At 36.7% G+C, this 26,261-nt stretch overlaps 1 protein-coding gene across 8 annotated transcripts in view; it reads left to right on the forward strand.

Moving 5' to 3' along the window:
• Positions 1-21,098, forward strand: part of NETO1 (neuropilin and tolloid like 1) — a 121,719-nt gene extending 100,621 nt beyond the window's left edge. The window contains exons 9-11 of one of the 8 annotated variants that reach the window (XM_081801029.1): positions 2,242-2,800; positions 3,796-3,870; positions 20,618-21,098. In XM_081801029.1, the coding sequence (XP_081657155.1) occupies positions 2,242-2,800; positions 3,796-3,856 (620 nt within the window). In that variant the 3' untranslated portion in view covers positions 3,857-3,870; positions 20,618-21,098. The other 7 variants (XM_081801030.1, XM_081801027.1, XM_081801031.1 and 4 more) reach the window with 7 other exon arrangements.
• Positions 21,099-26,261: the final 5,163 nt, after the last annotated feature.

Below are 26,261 nucleotides of genomic sequence, written 5' to 3' on the forward strand. Positions count from 1 at the left end.
CTGCATCTTTTTATCTTAGTCTTCTTCAGATTGCATAATTTTCCTTCATTTCTCTGCAAGTTTGCTGTTACTTTCCTCTTCCAGCTGAAATGTACTGCTGAGTCACTCAAATGAAGTTTTTATGTCAGTGACTGTGCCATTCATAGATTTCTCACTTTTTCCTTTTTTGTAATTTTTGTTTCTTCGCTGCTAATCTGCATGTGATGAGGCCTTATCCTTCTATTTTTCTTTACTTCTTTAACCATTGTTTCCTTTAGTTCCTTGAACATGTTTATAACAGCTGCTTTGAAATCATTGTCTGCTAAGTTTGATGTCTGGCCCTCTCCAAGGCTTTTTCCCCCTAGTGTATGAATTGCATTCTCCTGTTTGTTTACATGCCTTGGGATATTTTGTTGGAAACTTCATGTTAGATAATGTATTGTAGCAATTCTGGATACTAGTTCCTCCCTCCCCGGGGCTTGTTGCTGCTATCATTTTTTGTTTGTTTGTTTGTTTTTGTGTTTATAAGCGTAGACTTGGCTGGCCTGTTTCAGTGACGTCTGTCCCTGATGTTGCTGCATGGAGACCATGCTGTGGGCAAGCATACCATAACCTCAGATGGTCATGGTTTAGTAAAGCGCTCTCTGACCATCCTTCTCCTGTCCTGTTTATCTGTCCGTCTTTGTTGGTATCATACCCACCTATTAGTCTCTACTAATTGCTGAATAATTGTTCTGTTATTTTGGACAGTTCCCAGGAGCATAAATTTTTCCAAGGTCTGATCCAATTAAATTCAATTCCATTAGGAGTTAGTCTTTGAGTCTAGCTTTTGTGATTTGTTCTAAACTAAGAGGGCTTTCTTTACCTGTTATTTTCCTGTATTTTATGTTAAACTTCTACCTATTCTAAGGTCTGGCTTGTTGGTACTGAGGAGCTTGACAGTCTCTTCTTAATTGCTTACCAGAAAATGTCTGTTGTTTTGAGATTTCCTTAGGCTTGAACTTATCCACACTGTTCCAAAAAATGTAACTTTCTTTGGGGAAAGCTACAGTGCTTTCTGTTCTTGTGGCCTGCCTCCCTTCTTGGGCAAAACATCTGCATTACTGCTCTAGGTGCTGAAAGGAGGCAGGGATAATGACTGACTTTTCTTGGAGTAACACCCCTACTTTATGAATAGGGTACTGGATGAGGGTGGTAACTTCTGGTCTTCTCAGCTTGCCTCTTCGGGCAGATCGACTCTATGAGTGAGCTTGGGCAAGGGTGATCAGAGACACGCATTCTCAGCCTGCTGCACCTGGTGTAGAGTTTCCATCCTACCAATGGGGGCTGGGAGGAAGAATGGAGCCCTTGGTAACTCATCATCTCCTGCCTAGAATAGAGTACCTACCTGCACTATGGATTCAGGGGGTGGGGAGAAATGCTTGTGGTTTGCTCCACTTGGGGAGGTACTGTAGCTCTAGGTGGGGAGTGTTAGGGAGAAGAAGCCCTATGCCATTGTCTGAAACCTCCCTAAGTAAGCTTCCATCATCACGAATTGGGGTGGGGGTCGGGGAACGGGTTTAAAGGACAGACTCTCACTGTTCTTAAAGAAATTTAGTAAATTTTCTTGAATAAATGTACTTCCATTTGCTCTTTCCATTAGGACAATTTCCAGAAACTATATCTCTATCTATCTATCATCTATCTATCTATCTATCTATCTATCTATCTATCTATCAATTTTTAATCATTTTTACCAGTTGTGGTTTTTTCATTGGGGAAAGGGCCCACAGACGGACGCATACACCATTCCAGAAGTGTCTGTCATGAAATTTAATTACCTTTTGGTATCAGAATATTGGTATTACTGTGAGTTCAGTTATTTAAGTCAGGAATAAATTCAAAACAATATAGGTAAGGTCGTGTTCCCACTCATCGAGTTTTGGATGTTTTCTTATACTTATGAGGAGAAAAATAATTTACTGTTTTTAACATTACTAATTTATTTCCAAATGTCATGCTAAAGGTCTTGTAAGAACTTTTTCAAACGTCTGTTGAAAGTAAGGGATGCTGGGCAATGGGAGGTCTGTCTCGAAGGCTAGAAGATAGGGCCCTTGTGAAAAGCGACACTTCTTGTTTATTTTTAGAGATTTGTTCATGTTACTTTAAGCCTGTACCAATTCTCTGCTCAGTGTACTCCTTTTTATGAGCTTTGACTACCATATTAATGCGTGGTGGATTGTTTCTTGTTTTGTTTGTTGTTTTCACTCTCCGAAACTGCAGAGAAGAGGAAAGCCAGCCTGCTGGACCAGCTCACCAACACCAGTGGGACCGTCATTGGTGTGACTTCCTGCATTGTGATCATCCTTATTATCATCTCTGTCATTGTGCAGATCAAACAGCCTCGTAAAAAATATGTCCAAAGGAAATCGGACTTTGACCAGACAGTTTTCCAGGAGGTGTTTGAACCTCCTCATTATGAGTTGTGTACTCTAAGAGGGACGGGAGCCACAGCTGACTTTGCAGATGTGGCAGATGACTTTGAAAACTACCATAAACTGCGGAGATCCTCTTCCAAATGCGTTCACGACCATCACTGTGGGTCACAAGTGTCCAGTACGAAAGGCAGCCGCAGTAACCTCAGCACAAGAGATGCTTCTGTCTTGACAGAGATGCCTCCGCAGCCCGTCAAACCCCTTATCCCGCCCATGAACAGAAGAAATATCCTTGTCATGAAACACAACTACTCGCAAGATGCCGCAGATGTCTGTGACATCGACGAGATCGAGGAGGTGCCGACGACGAGTCACAGGCTGTCCCGACATGACAAAGCCATCCAGCGGTCAGTATCAATAGATTTTTTGATGACAACTATAACCTGAGGACTGTAATGCCTCCAGAATATTGTGTTCTAGTTGATCTTCATATTTCAGTTTCTCTTTTTATTAATGATTTAAACCATAGTGTCTCAAGTTTTTCCTCTCCCTTTTCTTTTTTGGTGCTATCCATACCCTTCTTAAATCCTGTTTATATACATGGGTGTTTGTGTGTGAGCACACACAGACCAAAGAGATTTCATTTATTTCTATACATATATAGTATTTATTTCTACAAAAATTATGGTTTTAATTTATATTATAAATTTGTATTGCTAATTTGCTTCCACGTAGTCATGAATTTTGCTCTCATCAATACTCAACATATTTTCAGATATGAAATGATATTTGGAAATAACTGCCTTACCAAGATGGTTAACCCATCTCATTGAATAATTTTAATGTAAGAATAACATATTTTGCAATATAATGTATTATATTTTTGTATGAAAATGAAAATACTGAAATCCTTTTTTCCACATATCACATGATACTTACATTACAAATTGCATATAATGGTATGGTATGCTAAAATACTAAACATTTATATTTAAATGTAGAAAAAATAGTAGAAACATTTGATTCATTTTCCTTTTAACATAAAGATAATATTACCTGTATCGTATTATTAGCCCTAAAATTGGTAAAAATTTTGGGGAAAGAAAATTTAATTTAGAAAAAAAACCTATTTTAAACCCCCAAATCCAAAATACGTATGTTTTGTTTTGCATGTTTACTAGCATTTAGTTTGTTTTATAAATGCACATACTTTCTCAATTCATTATGCATCCTCAAAACCTAAAATATTTTCAGTTGATTTAATATTTTTGCATGCTGATGGAAAAAATCTATTTCCACAGTTTGACGAATTTTTAGGAATGCTCTTATGTAAATATTTGTATGCATATTTACTTTTTGTGCAAATATTACTTTGTTGAATGAAATAGCCGTAACATTCCAGGTTCCGCCTCATTGGGTCTCTAAGCAAACCTGAATCTGAACACAACACAACTAGGGTCTAAAAAGAAAATTCAAGGTAAGCAAACGCCCTTGGTTCCTTCTCCCACCTTGTTGTACTCTGTTTTGTTTTGTTTTGTTGCAATTGTCTTGTAGATTTTTTTAGGGAATGTGCTATTTATTCATTATCTCTTGAGATAAGTGTTTCATAATATTTCATAATCAGAAATATACTGGATTCAATGCTGATGGAGTGATGATTTTTAGCATACATATCTTTAAAATAAATGTTCATATTCTTACCATCAGGCATTGTACTAGAGTGTTATTTAAAAAAAGAATGTTAAATTAGCAAGTTAAATTTTACATGTTTTAAGGTTAAAATACGAAAAACTAGTAAACTCTTTTCAAAAATATCAGAAGAGATGCAAGTTTTTCATAACAAAAACAATTGAATATTGTCTCAATATAACTGAAGTCAACATATAAAGCTGGTAATTTTCTTATTTAATTTGGCAATATTCTACTCAGACTCACACTATTTGGTGGTACATATACAATCTGTGCACTCTTTATTTTTGCATGAATATGTAGCTTATTTCATGAAAATTAAATGCAGCATGTTATGCCAAATTCTATGATATCAAATTTGAATGCTTAACAATGTCAAATGTTCCATAAATACTAGTTGTCTATGTGTACATCTATTTTGCAATCAAATACCATGAGAGCTTTACTTTTAGGACTTGATAATCTATATCTATATTAGACTAATTTGTCTCCAATTAAATTTGCTTGACAGCTAAACTCTTCAAAACACTTCAAGCTTATCAACTATTCTTGAATTAGGTGAATGCATTTCCATGCTCTATATTACCTTGATAAATTGGTGTATTTGTATGTGTTTTTCATTGGGAGAAAATGTTTTAACTGTGTTTTATTTTCAGAGAAGAACTATTTATACAAACATGGGGACTGTGAAACGAAAATTCTATAGTGAATTGTGAAAAGTGGACATATTTCTAAATTCATTCCACTGCCTTTATCCAAACTTAAGAATTACAGACATTTGTTATCCCTTCGGCAAGACATCCCCGCTGCACAATGATATGTTCATTTCGTAATTTGGTTGCTGGCCACCAAGTGCTCCTTAGTTTTTAAATACATTTTGAGATTTACTGGAAACTTGAAGAAGAAATTAGTTCCTGATTAAGACTATCCCACTTTTTCTTTTTACTGTTAGTTTCACTTTGTTTCTATGTTGTTTTATGTCCTTGTTGTATAATTGTACGTTGTGTGATATGTGAACAACACGATTTTGGATGAACTTTGTGTTACATGTACATTGTTTTCATTAGATAGACTGCTTGAGAATAGTGCGTTCCTGAGGGATTATGAACATGCTACAGTTAAGAAGTGAAAATATGGACCATGGAAGCACCAGCTAGAGGTTTTATGGACTATAAACACCTATTGTTGTATTATGATTAAATGCAGCCAAGAGTCATGAGTAAAAATAACTAGATTGCAATAAGAAACATCTCATTTTTTTTGTCTTTCCCAAATATCCCCAATTTCCTTTTTGTTTTATATCAAAGGAAGATACTAAGTTTCAGAAAGAGTTTTTGAAATCAGGTATTTTACCATTCATACCCGTCAATAGAAATGTTTTTTGATTAAGCACTTAGCAATATGACTGAATTGACAGTTTGAGAAAATACCCTGCATGTCAGTACTGGATATTTGAATTGGAAAAATATCCTTTTTATTAGACACATTGTAAAAAGCATGCATTCTCAAATACTGCTGTTACGCTTCCATTTCGTTGTGTCATATGCTTGCTACTTGTAACTTTTTATATAAAGATATATAAAAATGTATAATAATTTCCTAACTTGAGTTAAGAAAAATGTTTTCTTCTATTAGAGTGATAAAAAAAAAACCTGACTTACATAACTGCACACTTTATATCAACTCTTTCTACCTGTTAGGCTCTAGGATGTCTTTTAGTATTGAGGCTTACTTCTCTAAATTTGATCTCTCAAATTTTATGGAATATGTTCTCATTTTAGAATAGGAAAATCTTTTTAAATGCTTTAAAATCACAGGCCCTTTTATGACCCAAATTATGCCATTCTGAGTTGTTCTCATACTCAGGCACACATATAATACCTGAAAGCTTGCTAATCATGATGTGTTTAATATAAATAAAGTGAAATCCTATAATATATTTAATTGCGGTTGAATCATACACACACTCTCTAAGGTTTGATTTAATAAATGGGTACTTTTTAAATATTCAATGTGTATTCTTAGAAAATAAATTTTAAAAATCAGAATTACTATAAATCCACTTACCACCATCTCCAGAACTGCTGAATTCTACAGAAGTCTGTCCTTCAAATAATAAAGTAGTCTGGTCTATCACAGTTAAAACTTTGTGACTCAAGCAGGCTTTACAAACCCATAGATGAATTACTTGCATATATCTCTGTTAGGAATTCAATTTCATATATGCTACAAAAACAAATAAATGGGAAAGAAAATAAAATTTTATGATAGAAACATTAAAGAATTATCATAGCAATTCTGAATAACCTATATCGAAAAAATGTCAACATGCATAAATAATCACTTCCATGAATGTGATAAACTGATGAATAGAAAAAATACATATTGAACCTGATAAAGAAAGATTATTTCTGTTGTTTTGCTACAGATTTTATATACACTGCTTATGTCATAATTTAGTCTTTAGTATTTGGCTTTACCGATTTATTTAATTGCATGCCAACTCTTATGTCCTTTAATTCAAATTTAATGCATCCACAGATTATTTTTGAAGTGATTAGTCATATTTTACTTTCCCTATTTAGAAATCTTCATAGGACCCTTTACAATTTGAATGAATAATCTCAAAAAAATATGATATTCATGTCAAGACTTATTTATAACAGCAAAAAAAAAAAAAAGGAAAATAAATTAAGTGAACCACTTTGCCATTCACTTGCCCTATAGCTGTCCACAGGCAGTTCTCCCTAAATATGCAGAATTCTTCTGATCTGCTGGTTCAATGCTTAAAAGATATTTTAAGAAATCCGCTAATGAAACAACACAAAAAGTCCAACCACACTAAGTAAAATGATAGAGATGGATTTCTTACATATATTTAATACACAACAACTCCATGGGAAAACAAAAATATTTCAAATGAAGACTAGGTCTCCTCAGTGGTCATACTAACAATATTTAACAATGGCCATTGATGAGTCATAAGAGAAGGTAGTGATGATGTGCAGGCAGGGACCTGGGGCTTCCTGTTGGCCCTCAAGATAACTCTAGATGCTGGATCTTGAAAGTATAGGACTCCACGATACCTGGGAGGCCCCTGGAGGAGGCTCTTTAAAAGCCAGGACTGATGTTTATCTGTATATTAAAAACTCCTATTTACTGGCATGTCAGATCCTATCACCTGAATATCAACCCTTGGTTTACATTCAAATGGGGAGACACATTGTAGTTAAGGAATGAGATGTTTCAAGATGTACAAGATGTTTCGGGATGTTTCAAATCAAGTTATTTTAATAAATAATCATATTTTTTGATAAAGTGAATTCAAATATGACTTACACAAGTGCTTTATTAATTCCACAAGATGTTCTCCAAAAACATAATTACACACTATGTTAGTTAATTTGAAAATAGCTGTTTTCCTTTTATTTCTTTATTTTTGAATTCACTTTCAAAAACTGGGAGACATATCATGAGTCTATGCAACACGTGTGAAGCCCTGCTTTCAGCCTTTTACTTTTGTCCAAGTGCATTTCAGTTGCCTAATTCAAGATTGGTGTGCTGATTTGGAAATGCGATTTTTTTTGTACCTGATTTTATATACATGCACTTCCTATGCATCATATTGCAAAGTAGAGATATGTGATGTTGATTTTCCATAATTCATTTTCATTTGGTCCGATAATTAAAATGTGGCTATAAACGTAACTGGAGATAAATGGACTTTTAAAGGAGAACAATCCACATTGTGGAAATGTTGGCTTTTCTGTTTTGCACCATTTTTTTTCCCACGAAAAATACTTCAATGGGTCTGACTCCATAAACTGTTATTCCTGGTGTTTAATAAAGTTAGGTCTTTGACAAAAACTGAATGAATATTCACGTAAGCTGTTGCATCAACTTCTTTGTTTTTTCCCTTAGGAATTTGGGTTTCCCTCAAATTTGATAGCTTTTTAAAAAAATCCCATGAATGGATTTTCCTCGACCTCCAAATATTATAATAAATGACAAAATATGATACTGGTTCCTGTTACCTTAATTAAAGTAATGGCAAATAATTTATTGATGTTTCGGGGGTAAAATAAATAGCATTTTATCTTATTATAAAGTTTGTATATTTCAATGATGAAAATGAGTCCTGTCAGATTCCAGCTCTGGAGGGAGGTTAAATAAATAAAATCTGTAAAATTCTCTGAATCCTAAATGTATATGATTTGAAAAGTGAGTTTTAGGTTTTTCCAACTTCACTGAAGTGAGTTAGTTTTGATATCATGTCTATTTATGATTCTTTCTTCCCTTTGCTTGTTTCTATCTGTCACACTATGGCACAGAGGGCTCAGCCAGCAAATTGTTAAATAGATGAAGAATAGAAGAATCAGGACTGGAATTTATTATAAATCTCTTATCCATTTAATTAATATTTCCCATTCCTCTCTTAAAGGTTGAAAAAAGTAGCAAAGTAAAATATATTGTAAAAATAGCCAGAGATGTGTTTTTATAAATAATCTTGTTTCATAAATCTGAGGTCCTTTGTTAACATAGATTATCCTGATTCATTTTATTAATGAGTTGTCTAAATTGTACTACAAATTTCTTTGACTAATATCACCTGGATAAATCCAACAGTGTCATAGAAATACCAGACATGGGTGACCAATATCAGACACTCTTAATACCTCACATTTTTTTATTGTGGCCTCTGGTTCTGTACTTCCTTGTGCATTATAAAGAAGTAAATGCCCTCTTAATATGCTTTCCTCAGAGGTAGGAATAATAAACTCTACCTGCTTCAGACTTAACGTCATTTACGAGGGTCTAGGGTTGGTCTCCAGAAAATTGTTTATTTCTGCACCAGTACGATTATGTAGTTAAACCACTGCTTTATATTCCTAGTAATTGTGCAGTTCAATATATTCTGGTTTGTCCCCAATTTCTACCACCTCTCCAAGGTCTGAAGCATGCCATTTTACATTGGTCAATTCTTTGAAAAGTTATTTTTTTGCTCTCTTTATAGTCACAGATGTAGACACAAAATGTAACAGTGAGCAGAAAACAGAATTATAAATTATTTAAAAGAAAACATTTATATTATGTCATATTATAATATTTGTACTCTTTTGTCACTTTCTCATGAGTTAAATTTAATATCAACATAGCCAGTCTTTTTTGATCCTGTACAATCTATATACTGGGATTCTGCCTAAATGCTTTGGGGATGAAAAAAAAAAAGGCAGCAATCTATTGGGGAACATGATTATGGAGCTTCATAGAAGGAAGGGTGTTTAAAGAAGCTAGATCAGAAATATGAAACCCAAAATTATTTGCCAAGTTTTTCACCTTAAAATGCTAACTAGTTATCTCCTTCATGATCTTGTATGGAAGATAAAATATATTCAATTGTCAAGAGAATACAATGCAGATGATTTTTTTAAGATTTTATTTATTTACTTGAGAGAGAGACAAAGAGAGAGCACAAGCATGTGCGAGCAGGGGGAGGGGCAGAAAGAAGGGGAAAGAGAGAATCCCAAGCAGACTCTGGGCTGAGCATGGAGCCCAACGTGGGGCTGGATCTCAGGACCCTGAGATCACGATCTGAGCCAAAACCAAGAGTCAGCCACTTAACTGATTGAGCCACCCAGTTACCACCGGATGATGTTTTATAATAAAGAAGTTGGTATCATAAAAATGGGATACAAATATCTTCTCAAGGGGATCAAGAAGGGCTTAATGAATAGTCATCCTTTTAAGCAGATCTTGAAAGTTGGAGACCATCAAACAGTGGGGCAAGGAGAGATTTTTACCTAGAGAAATTGGAGCAGGGAGTAGTTGGGAAACCACATATTTATTTGAGTTAGCTGGTGCGTAGGAGTAGACAAAAGGAGAAATAGTAAATATAGTTGAAAGAGTAGGTTGGCATTTACATCATGATTTCTGAGCACATGTAGTTTCATCTAAAGGAGTTCATATTTTATTATAAGGAGAATAATTTAATGTTTCTTAGCATGATATGGTTTATGAATTATACTTTAAGTCAAATCCTCTGACAGCAGTATGTTTGCTCAATTGAATTAGACTGGAATAAGTAAAGGAAATTAAAACAATACAAAAACAAAACACTAAAAAAGAATAACTGGTTGTTAGATATCCAGAAATATCTGTTTTGCTTTTCTATTTATTTTCTGCCATATTTTTTTAACACTCAAGATTATGATTGGCTAGCTAACCAACCCATTGAGTCCTATGTCCCAAACACCATTCAGAGTGTTTTACAATCAAGTGTTCTATTGGTCATCTTAGCTGTCCTAACACTAATAATAATGATACTCATTGTTATGGTTGTTGTTATTCTGTTGTACATATGAGGAAATTGAGGAGAGTTTTCTATTAACTTTTCTAAGATTGCATGATAGGGAGTGATAAATCTGGCACCAACCTAATCTGATTAATGCCCAAATCAGTCAGCAGTCTTCATCCATGTGCTTATGGCTCTCTAATAGTCAACATAGCATTAGCTCGTATTCATGGTAACCCCATAGTTTTGTGTTTCTTCATCTGTAAAAATATATATTATAGCAACTTCTCTCCACCCTGTAGCATTTAAAGGTCAAATGACAATGCATTGGAGGATATTTTTATACCCTATAATACATTTTAAATATGTAGTGTTTCCTAAGTCATGTGTAAACTTCATTTATTACCAACTTGGAACAAATACATCATCTATAACGAGCAGTCATGAAGAATGATTTCCAGCCTTCTTGTCTTCACAGTGAAACGACTGACTTCCAGAACCCACTGATGGTTATTCACTGGAATGACGTTTTCTCTGATGCTTACATTCTTGCGTTATTTTATTGAACTCTGGAGCTCCGAAGTGACCCCAAAAGCCCTAGTCATCAAATATACACAGAAATATCAACACTTGAAAGAAAATCCTGTTTTCAGTCCCAGACAATTGTTCGATATAAATTTGCATGATATAAATAGTGGATAAGCAAGCATATAGACAGTTATATAGAAAATTGCAGTCTCCAGGCCACAATTATGATATAAAATGTGGTATAATGCACTAAAAATAATGCATCCTTTTCGAACAGGAAAAATTCAAATTCAGACTTTAGGTTCACTTCATACTACTTATGTGCTCTTAAAAAAAGCTGTTTGAACCCTCCATTCATAGTGCACAGTCAATGTGGGTCTATTAAATGAGCCAATGAGTAGAAAAATTACATTTAAGATGTAACTAAATTTCTTTATTTGTCACAGAAGCACTGTCCTGACTTGACACCTGGCCTATATTTATTTAGCTCTTCCTTCTAGAAGTTATAGAACTAAGCCGGATTCTAAAGTAAGCCTCAAGAAGTACCATTGTATAACAAGTGTGACAGGCATATTAGCTTTTTTAAAAAAATAATTAATCAGCACATTGTGGTTTCCAAACAAGCACACACAGGATACAAACAAACACAAAAAAGGTAAGTTTTGAAGCACAGAAACCTAGAATAACATTTAAATAGAATTGCTTGAAGTATCAATACTTACGTATCAATTGATACATAAGTACCAATTCAGTATACTTAGCAACCATGGGTCGTTCATGAGTTTTAACTTCTCACATATGCTAACTTCAGGAATGGAAGTGTCTTTTTTAAAATATCACTCTTTAAAATGCAGCTTTTCCAAGTGGATCATCATTTTTAAGATGTATCCTATGAACACATTTTCCTATAATATATTCGCCCAACTTTCTGAAGGGACAGTCTTTATGTGTTAAAAATGATTACATCATTAATTGATAATAAAGTATCTTATAAAGTGTTAATGCAGTTGGGAGAAAACACTCTCTACTCCCTTTCTTATAGCCAAGATTTTCTCCCATTTACGTTGAGACTTATAAAACAGGTAGGTATCTGACCAGATGCTTCTCCTTTCATCTTTTGTAAATAAGTATCATTTATTTAAGGACTGTGCCTGTTGGTGAGATAAACTATCTCACCTTCAAATTGATGGCTCTGAATGACCAGGCCTGGGACTCAGCACGCTGGTCATTTCCTTTGCCAGCTGGTCCCTGCTCAGATCTCCTAATAGGGCAGTAGAGGAAGATGGAGTCAGCAGAGGACCTCAGAGAATTTCTTGCTGTTTGCTTCCTGTCCCTGTCAGCAACATCCAAGCATCCTCGCTTGGATTCAACAGCAGCCACAGCGTTTTTTGGCACTTGGAGACCATGCCTCCTAGCATCCCTCAAAGGTATCTGCAGCAGCCGAGGTGTGCTCCTCAGACCGCTGAGCCCTGCCTCCGCAGGACACCTTCTAGATTCTGGATTATGAAAACCTCAGTTTGTTCCCATTGTTTCCTGAGTCTGAGGGCTGTCAGCCTTCACATAGCTTATGATCCTTGCGTTACCTCCTTATTCCTTCTTTGTTTTCCTGGCCTTCCAACCTATGCAACAGATTCCCTTTATCACACTCCCTCTCGATGTATCTGGTATGTTTTCTGTTTTACCGGCTGGAGGGTTCCGACAGATTTTAACTGGCATTCTTATCCTTGCTAAGAGCATTTTAAAATTCTTCCCTGAGATTCTTTTGCTTACCTTATGAAATGTTGCCTAGTTAAATTTCATATACTGGCTAAATTATTTCTGAAATATTAGTTCTATAACATGAACTATTAAAATGTATGTGACTATAATGCATATGTTGACAATGAGCAGGTGTTCCCTTTCATGGGGTGGGCATTTCTCAATTCTTGTTGGGACTTATAAGGGAGTGGGGAGAGATATCATTTGTAGTGATATGACATTGAAATTAAAATCATCATGAATCCTCTTTCTAATTTATATTCCTGACCTAGCCAGCTCTAGGCAACTTCTTAATTCATTTATGTTCACCATAATCAATTTTTGTGGATCTTTAAATTTTACATTATTCTTCAGGAATAAAGTTTTTGTCAAAATGGTTGGACAGTTTTGGTCTACTGAGGCCTTCAGGAGAGCCTAGAGACCCTGCTCTGGTCTATTAGAAGTTTCAGAGTATTTCCTAGGGGCTAATAACTTAAATTTGAACTAATCAGCCACAGAGCTTGGCAAGTTAAAATTTTATAACTTCAGTTTTTCACAGGGAACGACTTCGAATCTAATCACCTGGTGGTAAGAATTTTAATCTCTCTAAGTCAACCACCATCAGACTTTTATCTCAAGGGAACAGGAAGACATTGAAATGTGGCTGATAGGTGAATGGAGTAATTTTGACTCAGTCTGTGTTCTATTTAAATTGTGATTCTCTGCAGTCTACGATTATACAGGGGAAAAGATCCATTTTTCTGGCTTAATCAGATGAAACCACAGCTTGTTATGATAAACTCATTCCATACAAGAAATATTCTTGACACTACTTAAATTTAGACTTTTCCCAGAACACTCACATGTATCTATCCCTATTTTCCTAGTAAATCTAGCAAATGTAGCCATTTCTGAAGGCACAGAGAGAACAGGCTCTATCTCTACAGAGAGATAACCAGCCAAACAGTAGCTCTGCATGGAAGGGTTAAGAATAAGTAGCCTTTGGGGCGCCTGGGTGGCTCCGTTGGTTAAGCGTCTGCCTTCGGCTCAGGTCAGGATCCCAGAGTCCTGGGATCAAGCCCTGCATCGGGCTCCCTGCTCAGTGGAGAGTCTGCTTCTCCCTCTCCCTCTGCTGCCTCTCTGCCTACTTGTGCTCTCTCTCTCTGTCAAATAAATAAATAAAATCTTTAAAAAAAAAAAAGAATAAGTAACCTTTGCTGAGTGTTCAGTTTGCGTGAGACACTGTTCTAAGTATTTTACAGGTATTTACACATTTAATCTTCACAACAACTTTATGAGGTCGTTATTATTAGTTTTATTTTACAGATGAGAAAGAAAGAGGTCCAGAGAAAAATATCATTCTCAAGATCATGTAACTAGTACATTGTAAGGCCTGGATTTAAACTTAGGAAGTCAGGATACGGAATCTATAGTCCTTTTTTTTAAATTTTTTTTAAAGATTTTATTTATTTATTTGAGAGAGAGTGAAAGCACGCGTACAAGCAGGAAGGAGCAGAGGGAGAGGGAGAAGCAGGCTCTGCAATGAGCAAGGAGCCCAATGCGGGGCTCAGTCCCAGGATCCTGAGATCATGACCTGAGCCAAAGGCAGATGCTTAACCATGAATCAAATTGCTCCTCATTGATTCCCCACTTATTAATTTTAATGAATGGGAAGGAAAATATTAGTCACTGATTTAAATCCACTCTTTCTAACCTAGTGAGTACTGAGACAGGAGGGACAAGGATCAGAGGATAGAAATAACAGTCAATTCTCCTTGAAAGCATGCTTTAGGAATTTCCATGGGGATACTGGAGAAGAATAATGGAGAATCTTTACAATACAATTTTAGCACGATGTACCTGGTCTGTCTAGGTTGCTTATGGTAAATGAATTTAGATTTTATGGATTTATGTATGGTACAAGACCTGCTAAAACTGTTAGAGTCAGCATGGGACTACCTCAGGAATAAATGACAATGTTTCATAACTAAAATAGGTTTGTGTGAGCGATGCCCTACATCCATCACTTAGAGAGTTCCCATACGTAAAGTGTGTTGGGGTTCTCCTACTACGCTAACAAAGGACCTAGTGAGTTCAGTTTGTACAACTGTGCTTCCACACGCATCACATTTAACTCGTAATTACCCGTGGTCTTTGAATTATTGGTAAATTCTGATTCTGTGTGAGATATGTGATTCTTGTAAGTCTGATTTGAAAGTGACTTTTTTGCTTTCTCAAGGAATTTCGTATAAACGCTTTTGGAATTCCAAGAAGTTCAGTGCTGTAGCTGTATGCTCCTTCGGCTTGTGTTGGTGGTAATCACCAGCCCTGTTAATTCATTCAACAAACACACCACAAGCACCAGCAACTCATCCAGTAAATATTTATTGCATCCATACTAGGTGCATGGAGATGTTTTAGTAACAAAACAGACAAAAAGATCCACTTCTGTGTCACATAAACTAGGTGAAGGAAACATAAACTAAAGAACAAAGGAAAGCAATAACAATAAATATCATATGGCATGTTGTGAATATGCCTTGACAATAAATAAATAAATAAATGGATGAATGAATAAATGAATAAGGCTATTAGGAGATGAGAGTGTTGAGGTACAGAATTGGCATTTCATGTGGAAACGGCATGGGCAGCATCTTTGCAAATGTGATGTTTGACCACAATCTTAATGGAGTGAAGTGGTGAGACTTGTCAGTATCTGAGGGAAGAGATTTTCTGGCAGAAGGAGTGTGCTGGGTGTGCTTGAGAAGACACTGGTGGGGACAGAGCAGGAGAGAGGCAATAGGAAGCGATAAAGGGGAGTGGCCGGGATTGAGAGCAGGTAGGGGTAATCAAGCAACGCTTGCAAATACAGATTGGGACTGAAATGGGAAACCCCTGGAGGGTTTTGTCAGAGTGCCAGCAGGATCTGTCTCTGCTTCTCCTGCTCCGCTCTATGTACTGTGTTGAGCAGAGTCTGTAAAGGAGTAAGGGGGAAGTCAGTGAGAACAGGAGGAAGTCCCATGGTGCAGCTGAGAGATGAAGCAAGTGTGACGTATCTGTCAGGGCGCAGTCAGGAAAACCAAAGCCACTGTACATATTCAAGGCATTAAAATATGTAGAGGAATTAAGGGCTTAAATAATAACCTTTGGAAAACCTGAGGAGCAAAAGTCAGAGAAGCTGCACTAAAACTCTTAGCCTGATGAAGCCCAAAGATTCTGCAGTTCTCAAGATTCTCTGGAAAATGCCACAAAACTATTTGAGTCTACGGAAGTCGAGTGGGGAGGGTAGTTCTACAGAACACTCCTGCACATATGTGCTTAACATACATGCATCTGGCTGTGTGTGCCTTTGGAGAATAATGGCCTCCCATCTCTTCCACCAGTGGAATCTTGCACGAGTGCTCATCACTGACAAATCCTACTCTTCATTTGTACTTTCTAAAATTCCTGAAACTGGAATTATTACCTGGTTGTAGTATTGCTTTCAAAGTAATGTTCTTTTCATATGTCATTCATTATTCCATGGCTTGGTAGAGGGGGAAGATAAATACTGTACGGTTACATTCTGTCCTCCGGAAGTAGGAGTTCACTGAACGAATTTCATTATTTAAAAAAGTAACTTGTTTATTTTTATATCTTTCTTTCCTACTAGTACTAGCTTTTTGAGGAAAGTAGAAACCCTTTTCATTTTTGTATTCCCAGAATAGCACCTTCCTGGAATATCCTGGATGCCCAATAAATACTTTTTGATTGAATGAAAAACTTTTCCATAATAAAAGAATCATCATAGGGCAAATTGAATGCTAATACACTGAAACAATCAATATGGACAAGTGGAGAGGTGTATATTAAAGTGATTTACACGAGAGAAATTATCCATACAAAATTATGATTCTAATTTGAGTGAGTTTGTGAAGGAAGTATAGGACATAAAGAAATGTGAAGAGCAGAAAAATATTTAAGAAGCAAGATTTAAAAAAAAAGAAGGTATACAGGGCACAGGAAGCCTTGAAACAGCTGTGGATTATTTTGAGTATTCCATTTCATTTTTTCTATTATTATTATTATTATTATTATTATTATTATATCAAGGGAAACTTCCAACTATTCATGATGGACTTGGGAAGAAAAGATTAGAGATTGATATCCTCAAGGTTTACCAAGTATAATTGAATTGATATGCTTGTATTTTTTTCAGATACCATTACACTTTTGGTGCAATACTTTGTAAATAGACAGCTCAATCTTCTTGTCAAGTTCTGAGAGGATATATCTAAGGACTATCCAAGAAAACATTTTGGAAATTGTGCTTATTAAAAAACAGCAATGCAATCACAACAAAACCCTTTTAGAACCGGACTCGATGCGGTTGCTTTCGATGGAGCACTCTCACTTTACCTGATGGTCCTGGGCAGGTTAGAACACGGCAGAAGCTGGAGCTCAGTCACAGAAAAGGCAAGCAACACACACATTTGTTAGGAGAGTCTGGTTTCCAACAATAGACCCTTAGTTTTCTCATGTCTTAGAGTAAGCATTCATCATGAACATGACAAGTTGCTACGAGTAAGATAAGGTTAACTGTAAAGAAGATTCTTGGACACACATTGTTTTGTTTAAATGTATACTGTCATTCTGAAGGAAGATATTATTACGTTCTTCATTTTACAGGTAGGTAAACTGAATCTTAAAAGAAGTCAACCAATTTATCTGGTTCACAGAGCAAATAAACGGAGGGACTCCCACACTCTCATCTAGGCTTCCTACTGACACATTCATTTGCTACCAAAGTGCTGACTTCATATACTGAGCCCCAGGGATGTGCTAATCTGATATACATTTTCCAATTCAACCCTGGGAACCACATTACGGGGGGTATGAGTAGCCCCGTGCTTTCTGAGGGGATTGATGCTCAGTGATTTTCAATGACCAGTGCCAAAGAAAAAATTTAGAACCATTTGGAAGGTAAAAGCAAAGCAAAGCAAAACAAACAAACAAAAAAAACAATAATATGTATGCATTCTCATCTCTACAAAAACCATTTTTCCCTACATCGGTAGTTATTTATTTGGTTTCGCTTTATAGGAATTATGTTGGATTGTCTGTTTTTAATGAAGCACCACCAACACTCTCTACTAGGACTGCAAACTAGGTCTGAAAGTATCCCTTCCCTCTCTGGCTCTGATTTGGAGTTTGTCAATGAGAGGAATTCACAAAGGATTTGGAAGGGAAGATGGAGTGGAAGTCATTCTTGGGAGGTCACAGTGGGCAGATGCATCAGCTTCTTGACCACATCTATGACCTCCCAGTTCTCCATCATGGTGTCCAGATGTGGAGGCTCCAACAATCTCCATGAGCTCTGGCTTCTTTCCAATCCCTGAGCTTCAGTCCTCAGTCCTCAGGGATGGCTTCTCCAATCCTTCATTGGCTGCCCTTCCAGACTTTTACTAGCCATCTCTCACATCTGTGGGATCCCCAGCTCCCTTACTAAATTCCTCATTCTTATAATGTTATAGAAATTATATTTTCCTGACTGAACCCAGACCAGTACAGGCGGAAGATTTGTCCTGTGGCCTAATCCAAATCGTATTATTGCCAGCAAATGTGCAGTGATTCTTGGCCATTGGGTGGAACACACTTGAAATTTTTAAAATTCTGTATACTGCAATAAGTTCACTTAATTCTCCCCACTTGACTGTGGGGGGGTAGGGAATGATAAAAGGCATCAAGAGAAATAATTACCATGGGCAAATAAGCCTGTGGAAATGATAAGGTGAATGTTTACCCTAATTGCTTTTACCGGTCAAATAGTGCCATTAGGAGAACAGGAATGACATGTGTTGGCTTTGATGTGAAGGGGATCACACACACACAGGCAAAAGGATTTTGACATTGTACAAGCAAAAATAGGAACAGTATTCTCAATATCTAGAAATGAGACTAAGGATTTAATGTGTTGATAATGATATTGGTATATATATTGACAATATTTTTTTTAATTTTTTTTATTTCTTTGACAGAGAGAGAGACAGCGAGAGAGGGAACACAAGTGGGGGGAGTGGGAGAGGGAGAAGCAGGCTTCCCGCTGAGCAGGGAGCCCGACGTGGGGCTCGATCCCAGGACCCTGGGATCATGACCTGAGCCGAAGGCAGACGCTTAATGACTGAACCACCCAGGCGCCCTGACAATATTTTTAAAAGTCTGTACTCTAGAAAATGTACTTCACTTTTTATTATCAAAATGGTTACCATTTGTTGAATCTATACAAAGTTTGAGCCCATTGAGTTTATAAGAAATTACATATTTTTTTTGTGATAGGTAATGTAGCACAAGCATATGAAAATAACATGTTCAGGTAAGCGTAGGTTTTAAAAGCCCGGATTTTTAAACCATAGATCATAAATATAAGGTCTTACTACATGCCAAGGGGCAGCATATTAAACTATATATGGTGGGGGAAAAGCAGCTTCTTGGGTGCAGGGTATACAAACCTAAAACAAAATGATGGTACTGTCTCTGATGCTGTCATAAAGATTAATGCAGAGGACACCCTTTGAAAATGAAACCTGCTATTAAATGTTCGTTATGAGATTCAGCCCCATCTATCAATACCCACTAAATAAAGATTAACAGCTTTCTCTCTATTACAGATGTTACTTATTCTGTCTATGTCTCTGAGAGATAAAAGAATCTTTATCCATAATACCGCTGCAAATTTAATATTGAATAGAATGACTATTAAAAACATTGTACACACAAATATATTATTTCACTCTTAATAATCTGATCCAAACAGTTATATACCATGCTGCCAATCTCTGGCTAAAACAGATTATAGGCAACATTTTGTTAGATGCAAGTGAATACTCAAAAATTCAAAATATGATTTACTGAGCATAATATGTCCAAAATGGCATGAAGAAGAACTAGGTCTATGATATGGTAAATGTGTAGTGAACCTTTCCCACAGTGTTACACAGAATGTATCTGGAGCCGATTCCCAATTCAGAATGCTGCTTACAGTGACAACAAAGGTATCTGGTTTCTGCCTTTCTCACTTGAAATGTGAAAACTCTTGCAAACATCATGAATGGCAATGAGTTGCACAAATGTCCAAGACGAGACTTACCTGGCGGTGTTTGCCTTCACATACATTCAACAACATCATGCAAAGTTTTAATGTATAAGCTTAAAGAATAAAAGAGTTGTCTCAGAAAAAAAAAAAAAAGTTGTTCTTGTGTTCTTGCGTGACTCCTGTCTTGGTTACTGGATTTAAAGCTTCTACAATAACCACTTTCCCTTGTTGTTTGACCTTTGTTTTGGCTGAAACACCATCTGTCACTAGTCTGCAGTCAATTCTCAGTACCTGCACTCCTATATCCCTATTGGGTGGTGCTCACTCGTGTTCCTCAACCCACCTCCCCACTGAGATGAACATTACTCCAGTGGGCCAACAGTTATATATAGGAAACAATCATCCCTCTAGATGGAAAACACCACGGGGAGCAGGAGTTATGTGTTGTTTGTTTCAATTACCTCTCCATATACAGTATTCAATATAGCTCCAGGTACATAGCAGGCTATCAATGTACATTTGGTGAATGAATATATAAATGACTTAGATAAAATATTTTTTAAATAATAATTTTTCTTCCTTCCTTCCTTCCTTCCTTCCTTCCTTCCTTCCTTCCTTCCTTCCTTCCTTCCTTCCTTCCTTCCTTCCTCCCTCTTCCTCTTTCTTTCTCCCTCCTTCCCTCCCTCCCTCTCGCTCTCTCTTTTTTTCTTTCTTCGTCATTTCAAGGGGTCTTTTAGCTTCCAGCACCAGGGCATTTTTCTTCTATAATAGTCATCTTGGCAGCACTAAGATATGACCCATGAACTCAATGGCTCATGCAAACAAACATTTATTTCTCGTTCTCCTTACATGTCAGAGGCAGTGGGTTGGCTCCTCCAGCTCTGCTCCCCATGTTTCTCATTCCAGAAGCTGGCCTGGAGGAGAAGCTTTTATTGAGGACATGTGATTCTCATTGGGTAGAAAAAACAAGAGAGTTGGAAGACATTCAAGTGATATTTCTGCAGTTTCTGCTTTGTCTTGGCTTATGACACGTTTGCTACATTCCACTGGCCAAACCTGTGACATGACCAGACCTGGAATCAGTGGGGAAGAATAAAAAATGTATTACAAAGAAAAGGGAGCAAGTCATTGGAGACAGTAATGCAATCCACCTCATCTCTCTATAAAATTTCTCCTGTAAAGTAAGTATGTTTCAGAAAATAACCTCCATTTTAAGTATGACTTTCAAGGACCAGCGTTTGTTATTCAAAATGTTTAATTAAAATCATAGAAATTAGAAAGTACTTTGGCATCAAACACACTGAATTCGAGCTTTACAATGAACATATCTGTAGTTACCTGCCCTCTCTGCATCTTAGTGTCAGGGTATGTAAAAAATTGAACTAAAATATCTACCTTCTAAAGTTTTCATGCAAATTATATAATAACATGTAAAAAATTTCCTAGGACAGCTCCAGACTTAGGCAGCACCTCCCCACCTCTTCTCCTTTGTCTGAAACATCTTCATGCTGGGATAAACACTTAGCTTCACTGCTTTGCCCACTACCTGTTGGCTTCCTGAAATCTACCTTCTCTTGGCATTTTTAACAGGAACACACCTAAGCTACTTATCATCAACTGACTTTGATACTGAAAGCTGGGGATTTGTTCTCCACCTCTAGGGCTTGGGGTTCAGCTGGCTTCTATAGCTACCCTCAGGCAATATATTCTCCCAACCTACAGGATTTGGTATAAATAAAGGAGTGGTTTTGTTTTTCCTTTTTAACTTTAGAGATCTGCTAGGTCACTGTCATCCCTTCCACCCTTCCCTCTATCTTTCTTCATAACAAAGACATTGAGAAACTTATGTAAGAATAATAGTTCCTGGCAACAGGAAACTCAACTTTTCAATTTTGTTCTTGAAGAAGAATCTCTCTTCTCTCCCGCCCACATTCTTTTAAAGCATCTCAGAATAAAGTGACTGTTTGTACTGTCTTCCAACTTGAATAATCTGACAGATTGCTTCTGAAATGAATTTTAACTTAAATCAAAATACAAAACTTTAATTAACAAAAAGAAAATGTTGTACATATGGATTTTGCCTACCTTCATGACAATTTCCTATACTGCTTATCAGTCTCTTGGTAAAAATCAAGAGTGTTTGTTAGTTTGACTTTTGACCAGCAACAACAACAAACATATTTATGGCAAATATATAAAGTGTTATAATGTACATGTATATATGTATATGTATACATATGTATGTGTATATATGTACATTTCATACATGTATATTTCATATATATATAACAAAGTTTAGCAATAAAATGATTCAATTGTGTTCATGTAAAACTGTCTAATTTTTGTATTTCAGAAAATATTTATTTGACCACTTAATCTTTCAGTCATGCCCTCATACATTAAATTGACATTTATGTATTTACAGGCTCTGTACTAGACACTTCTCCTGAGACCTAGAAATGTAGATATGATCATTCATGTTCTCATGAGGAAGACAAGTAAATAGATAATTACAGTACCATAGATTCAAACTACATAGAAATATAAATATCAGTATTTATATAATATAGAATAAATTGAGTATTGTGAAAGCAGTAGTTCCCTAAGAAAATTAAAAAGATATGCTCCTACATAACCTGAAATTGGTCTTTTTATTTATTTATTTATTTTTAATACATTGCCTTCCTGTGACCTCGCAATGACAAACTTTTTGGCAGCAGCCAGATTCAAATGCAGTTTGCCTGGCAACAAAGCTGGGAGTCAAAGGAAAATACAAGGAGTTTTCCAGGTGAAGAGGCTTGCCAAAGCCCTTCCAAGGAGGAGGAGGGCTGCCGGGGGTTGTAAAGGGGGCAGTCTGTTCCAGAAGCTCTGCCTGGGAGGTGAGACCAGACAGTAAGTAGAGGCCAGGTTGTGCACTTTTCAACATGACGGCCTTGCTCAGATTACCTTCTTGTAAATTAATATATTCACTCACCACTCACTCTTGCAACTCAGACTTTGCTGAGAGCCATGCCAGATCTGAAGAGACAGTGATGCACAAAAAGAGAGTGGTTCTCTGACTTTGAGAAGCTTATGATCATTAGCAGAGAAGAAAGTCATCAAGTATTCACACAAGCCAATGCAAAACACGGTGGGGAGAATGAGACCATATTCTTGGAAGGTTGATGCAAGAAAAACCACCCTGGGAAAGCCTGAGTTTAATTAGTCTGAACCAGCTGAATCTCAGTGATGCTCTTGGCCTCTGAATATGGAAATTACCTAAATTTCTGTCCCTTGCTGGGTAGAGTTTTCTGGATCCATTTTCAAAGCAACCATATGCCATTAATGCTACCCCCACCCCCCATCTCTTGTCCTGTAAACTTCAAAGGTTTTTGAATGCTTCTTTTGGTTCAATCATTTCAGACTACAGTTGATCAAATTTCAACAAAAAGAATCCCTCTTGACTCTAAGTATCTTTGAAGGTTCTCCAGCCCTTCCTTCCTCAGTCACCACATATATTATTTCCCATTAATTTTCATTACTGACATTCAGACACATGCATTTTCTAAGTGGACATCCTAGATTAATTTACCTTCGTTTTGAACATTCTGACCTAAATATTTCTTTGGTGCCAAGTTGGCATTTCAGAGACCCAGTTCATTACAATAACTTTGTTTTAACCTGGGGTCTTTAGGATCATCTTACCGCCTTCTTCTTCCAGATTGACCTTTGGCAATACCTTAGTAGGTTCACTGTCTTTCTTGCATTCCAGAATATGTCTGACTTTATCAGTCTGTGTTGGCCACTGCTATATTCTGCTCTCAGAAACTTGAATTCACATATCAAGCATGTCATTGCAATGACAGGTTTTATTGGTTATTTTTCTCCATTGTATTTGAATATTTGAGATGAGGGATGGTCTTGTTTATAGTTTATCAATAGAATCCAGCAAAATGTCTGATGCAGATTATGTCTAATAAGTGTTCGTAGAGTTTATTAGCAAATTTCTTCTACCCCAGTCTTAAGTCAAAATTTTATTAAGCATTCTAGTCATGATTTCTTGCATGTCTCTTCCAAAATTGCTCTGTTTGTGAATAATTATCTTGCATTATGTATGAGTAGACACTTTTTATCAATTAACCCATCTGAACTACATTACCACGTGAGAGGGAGTGGTTGGATCTATTTGTTTTTCTGTCATAAAACTTTCCCAAGAATTAGGTGGATGCTACGAGGTTTTTAATCTCCTTTGGAACCTGAGGATTAAAGCAGTATCTTTCCAGAGAAATAGCGGAGTGAATTTAAATTGAAAATTCTTCCCTAAATAACTAAACTGTTGGCCAATATTCATCATACTAATTATAGTATTCATTATATAAAGATGATTAGGGTCTTGGGGGGGATAGTGAAAATATGTGGTTTTAAAGAATGCAGATTTCAGGGGACAAGAGGGGACAAAATACTAAAACTTCAATATAAGAATTAGCATACTGAAGTCCTATTTCCTTATTAACTTCTATTTTCTTCAACTCCTTAAATTATTTTTTTAAGATTTTATTTCTTTATTTGAGAGAGAGAGAGAGAGAGAGCTCAAGCGGGGAGAGGAGCTGAGAGAAAGGGACAAGCAGACTCCCCATTGAGTGTGGAGTTCAAGGTCCTGGCTCAATCTCACAACCCTGAGATCATGACCTGAGTGAAATCAAGAGAACGCCTAACTGACTGAGCCACCCAGGCACCCCCAACTCCTTAATTTATTAACAGCATTTATTTTATTTTTTGGTGACTTATTTATGGAACAAATGAAACTGTAATAGATATAAAGCTTACTTCTTTCTTTAGCATGAGTAAAAAGGGCAGGGATCACTTTTAATTAATTTACATTACTAAGCATAGTGCCCTCCTATTGATCATTTATTATCCTTTTCATTTCTACCCCGTCGCGGCTTTCCTGCCACCAAAACAATGAAAATGCTGCGGTCCTGGCACCGTGATCATCAGGGTGACACATATTACTATTACAAATATTTCATATATAGGAATCCTGTCCTCCGGGCCACCTCTTTAGGGTGACCACACGGACTGTTACCAATATCTTGTATACATAAATGTTATACATAATGCATTTTCATATATACTATGCTTTTTTGTCCCTTATTGGGGATATTTAATTATTTATATACATTTATAAATAATTGCGGTGATCTAATGGCTAAGCCTGCCTGAGTGGCTCTAATTAGTTCCCACCAAGGTGGTACTCGGTGTTCTCTAGACATAAATTAACCTTTTTACATTTCTTTTGTGTTTTAGTCTTTGCCAAAATCTCAGTCTCTTCTCTGTCTTCTTTGTGAATGACAGTAACTGGAAGCAAAGGGGGAGCAACTCTTTGCCTTCTAATGAAAGGCAACTCTATCAGATTATCTACATAGCATAAGGTAATCCGGGAGTCACCTAGTGCAAACTCCTGGTTTTACAGATGAGAAATCAGAAGCCAGAAAATTCAAATTACTTCCTGAAGGTCTCTCACCAGATTAGAGAATACCTCCTCATTCTTTCTAATTGTCAGTTCTGTGCTGTCTGCTGAATGCCCCACACAGTCTACCACGTGAACTACATCAGGAAGAAACAAATAGATCTAATGTACCTGCAAAGCAGATTTCATTTCCTAAGACCATATTTTAGTCAATACTAACAAAATCTGAAAGGGGGAAATATTATCTCTTTAAAAAAGAAAGAAAGAAATGCCAGGTCTCTGCAGCCCCAATGTTGTGGACTTTAATGATTTCTTGAAACATGCTGTAGGTGGAGAACTTGGGGCGGAGGGTGGTGGCCAGTGGAAAAGTAAGCTGCAGATGCTCTGGAATACTAATTACCAAACCAGTTGACACAGAACCTTAGGTGCTGCTATTGTCACAGCAGATAAAACACATCCTTTGGCTTGTATAGATTTGGGAGTGCAGTAGCTGTACACAAGCCTAAGTCTTTTTATTCCTAACTGGCAGCCTGAGATCCATGTGGGATTTACCTAATGAGTCTATTCCAGGAAACCACCTTTTGCATTGATTAACTCTATGGTCTGAATAGGGGGAACACATAGAGGGTTGTTAAAATTGAGGAGAGAATGACAAACTCTCAGTTCTCTGGATCTTTAGACTTTAAGAATTGTTTTGATGAATGGGGGTGCCTGGTTGGCTCAGTCGTTAAGCATCTGCCTTCGGCTCAGGTCATGATCCCAGGGTTCCGGGATCGAGCCCCACATCAGGCTCCCTGCTCCGCGGGAAGCCTGCTTCTCTCTCTCCCACTCCCCTGCTTGTGTTCCCTCTCTCGCTGTGTCTCTCTCTGTCAAATGACTAAATAAAATCTTTTTTTTTATATTTATTTATTTTTTTATTCTTATGTTAATCCCCATACATTACATCATTAGTTTTAGATGAAGTGTTCCATGATTCATTGTTTGTGCATAACACCCAGTGCTCCATGCAGAATGTGCCCTCCTCAATACCCACCACCAGGCCAACCCATCCTCCCACCCCCCTCCCCTCTAGAACCCCCAGCCTGTTTTTCAGAGTCCATC

This window comes from Leptonychotes weddellii, chromosome 13 (assembly GCF_054177405.1).
Source record: "Leptonychotes weddellii isolate Sample4059 chromosome 13, ASM5417740v2, whole genome shotgun sequence".
In the NCBI taxonomy this organism is placed as follows: Eukaryota; Metazoa; Chordata; class Mammalia; order Carnivora; family Phocidae; genus Leptonychotes; species Leptonychotes weddellii.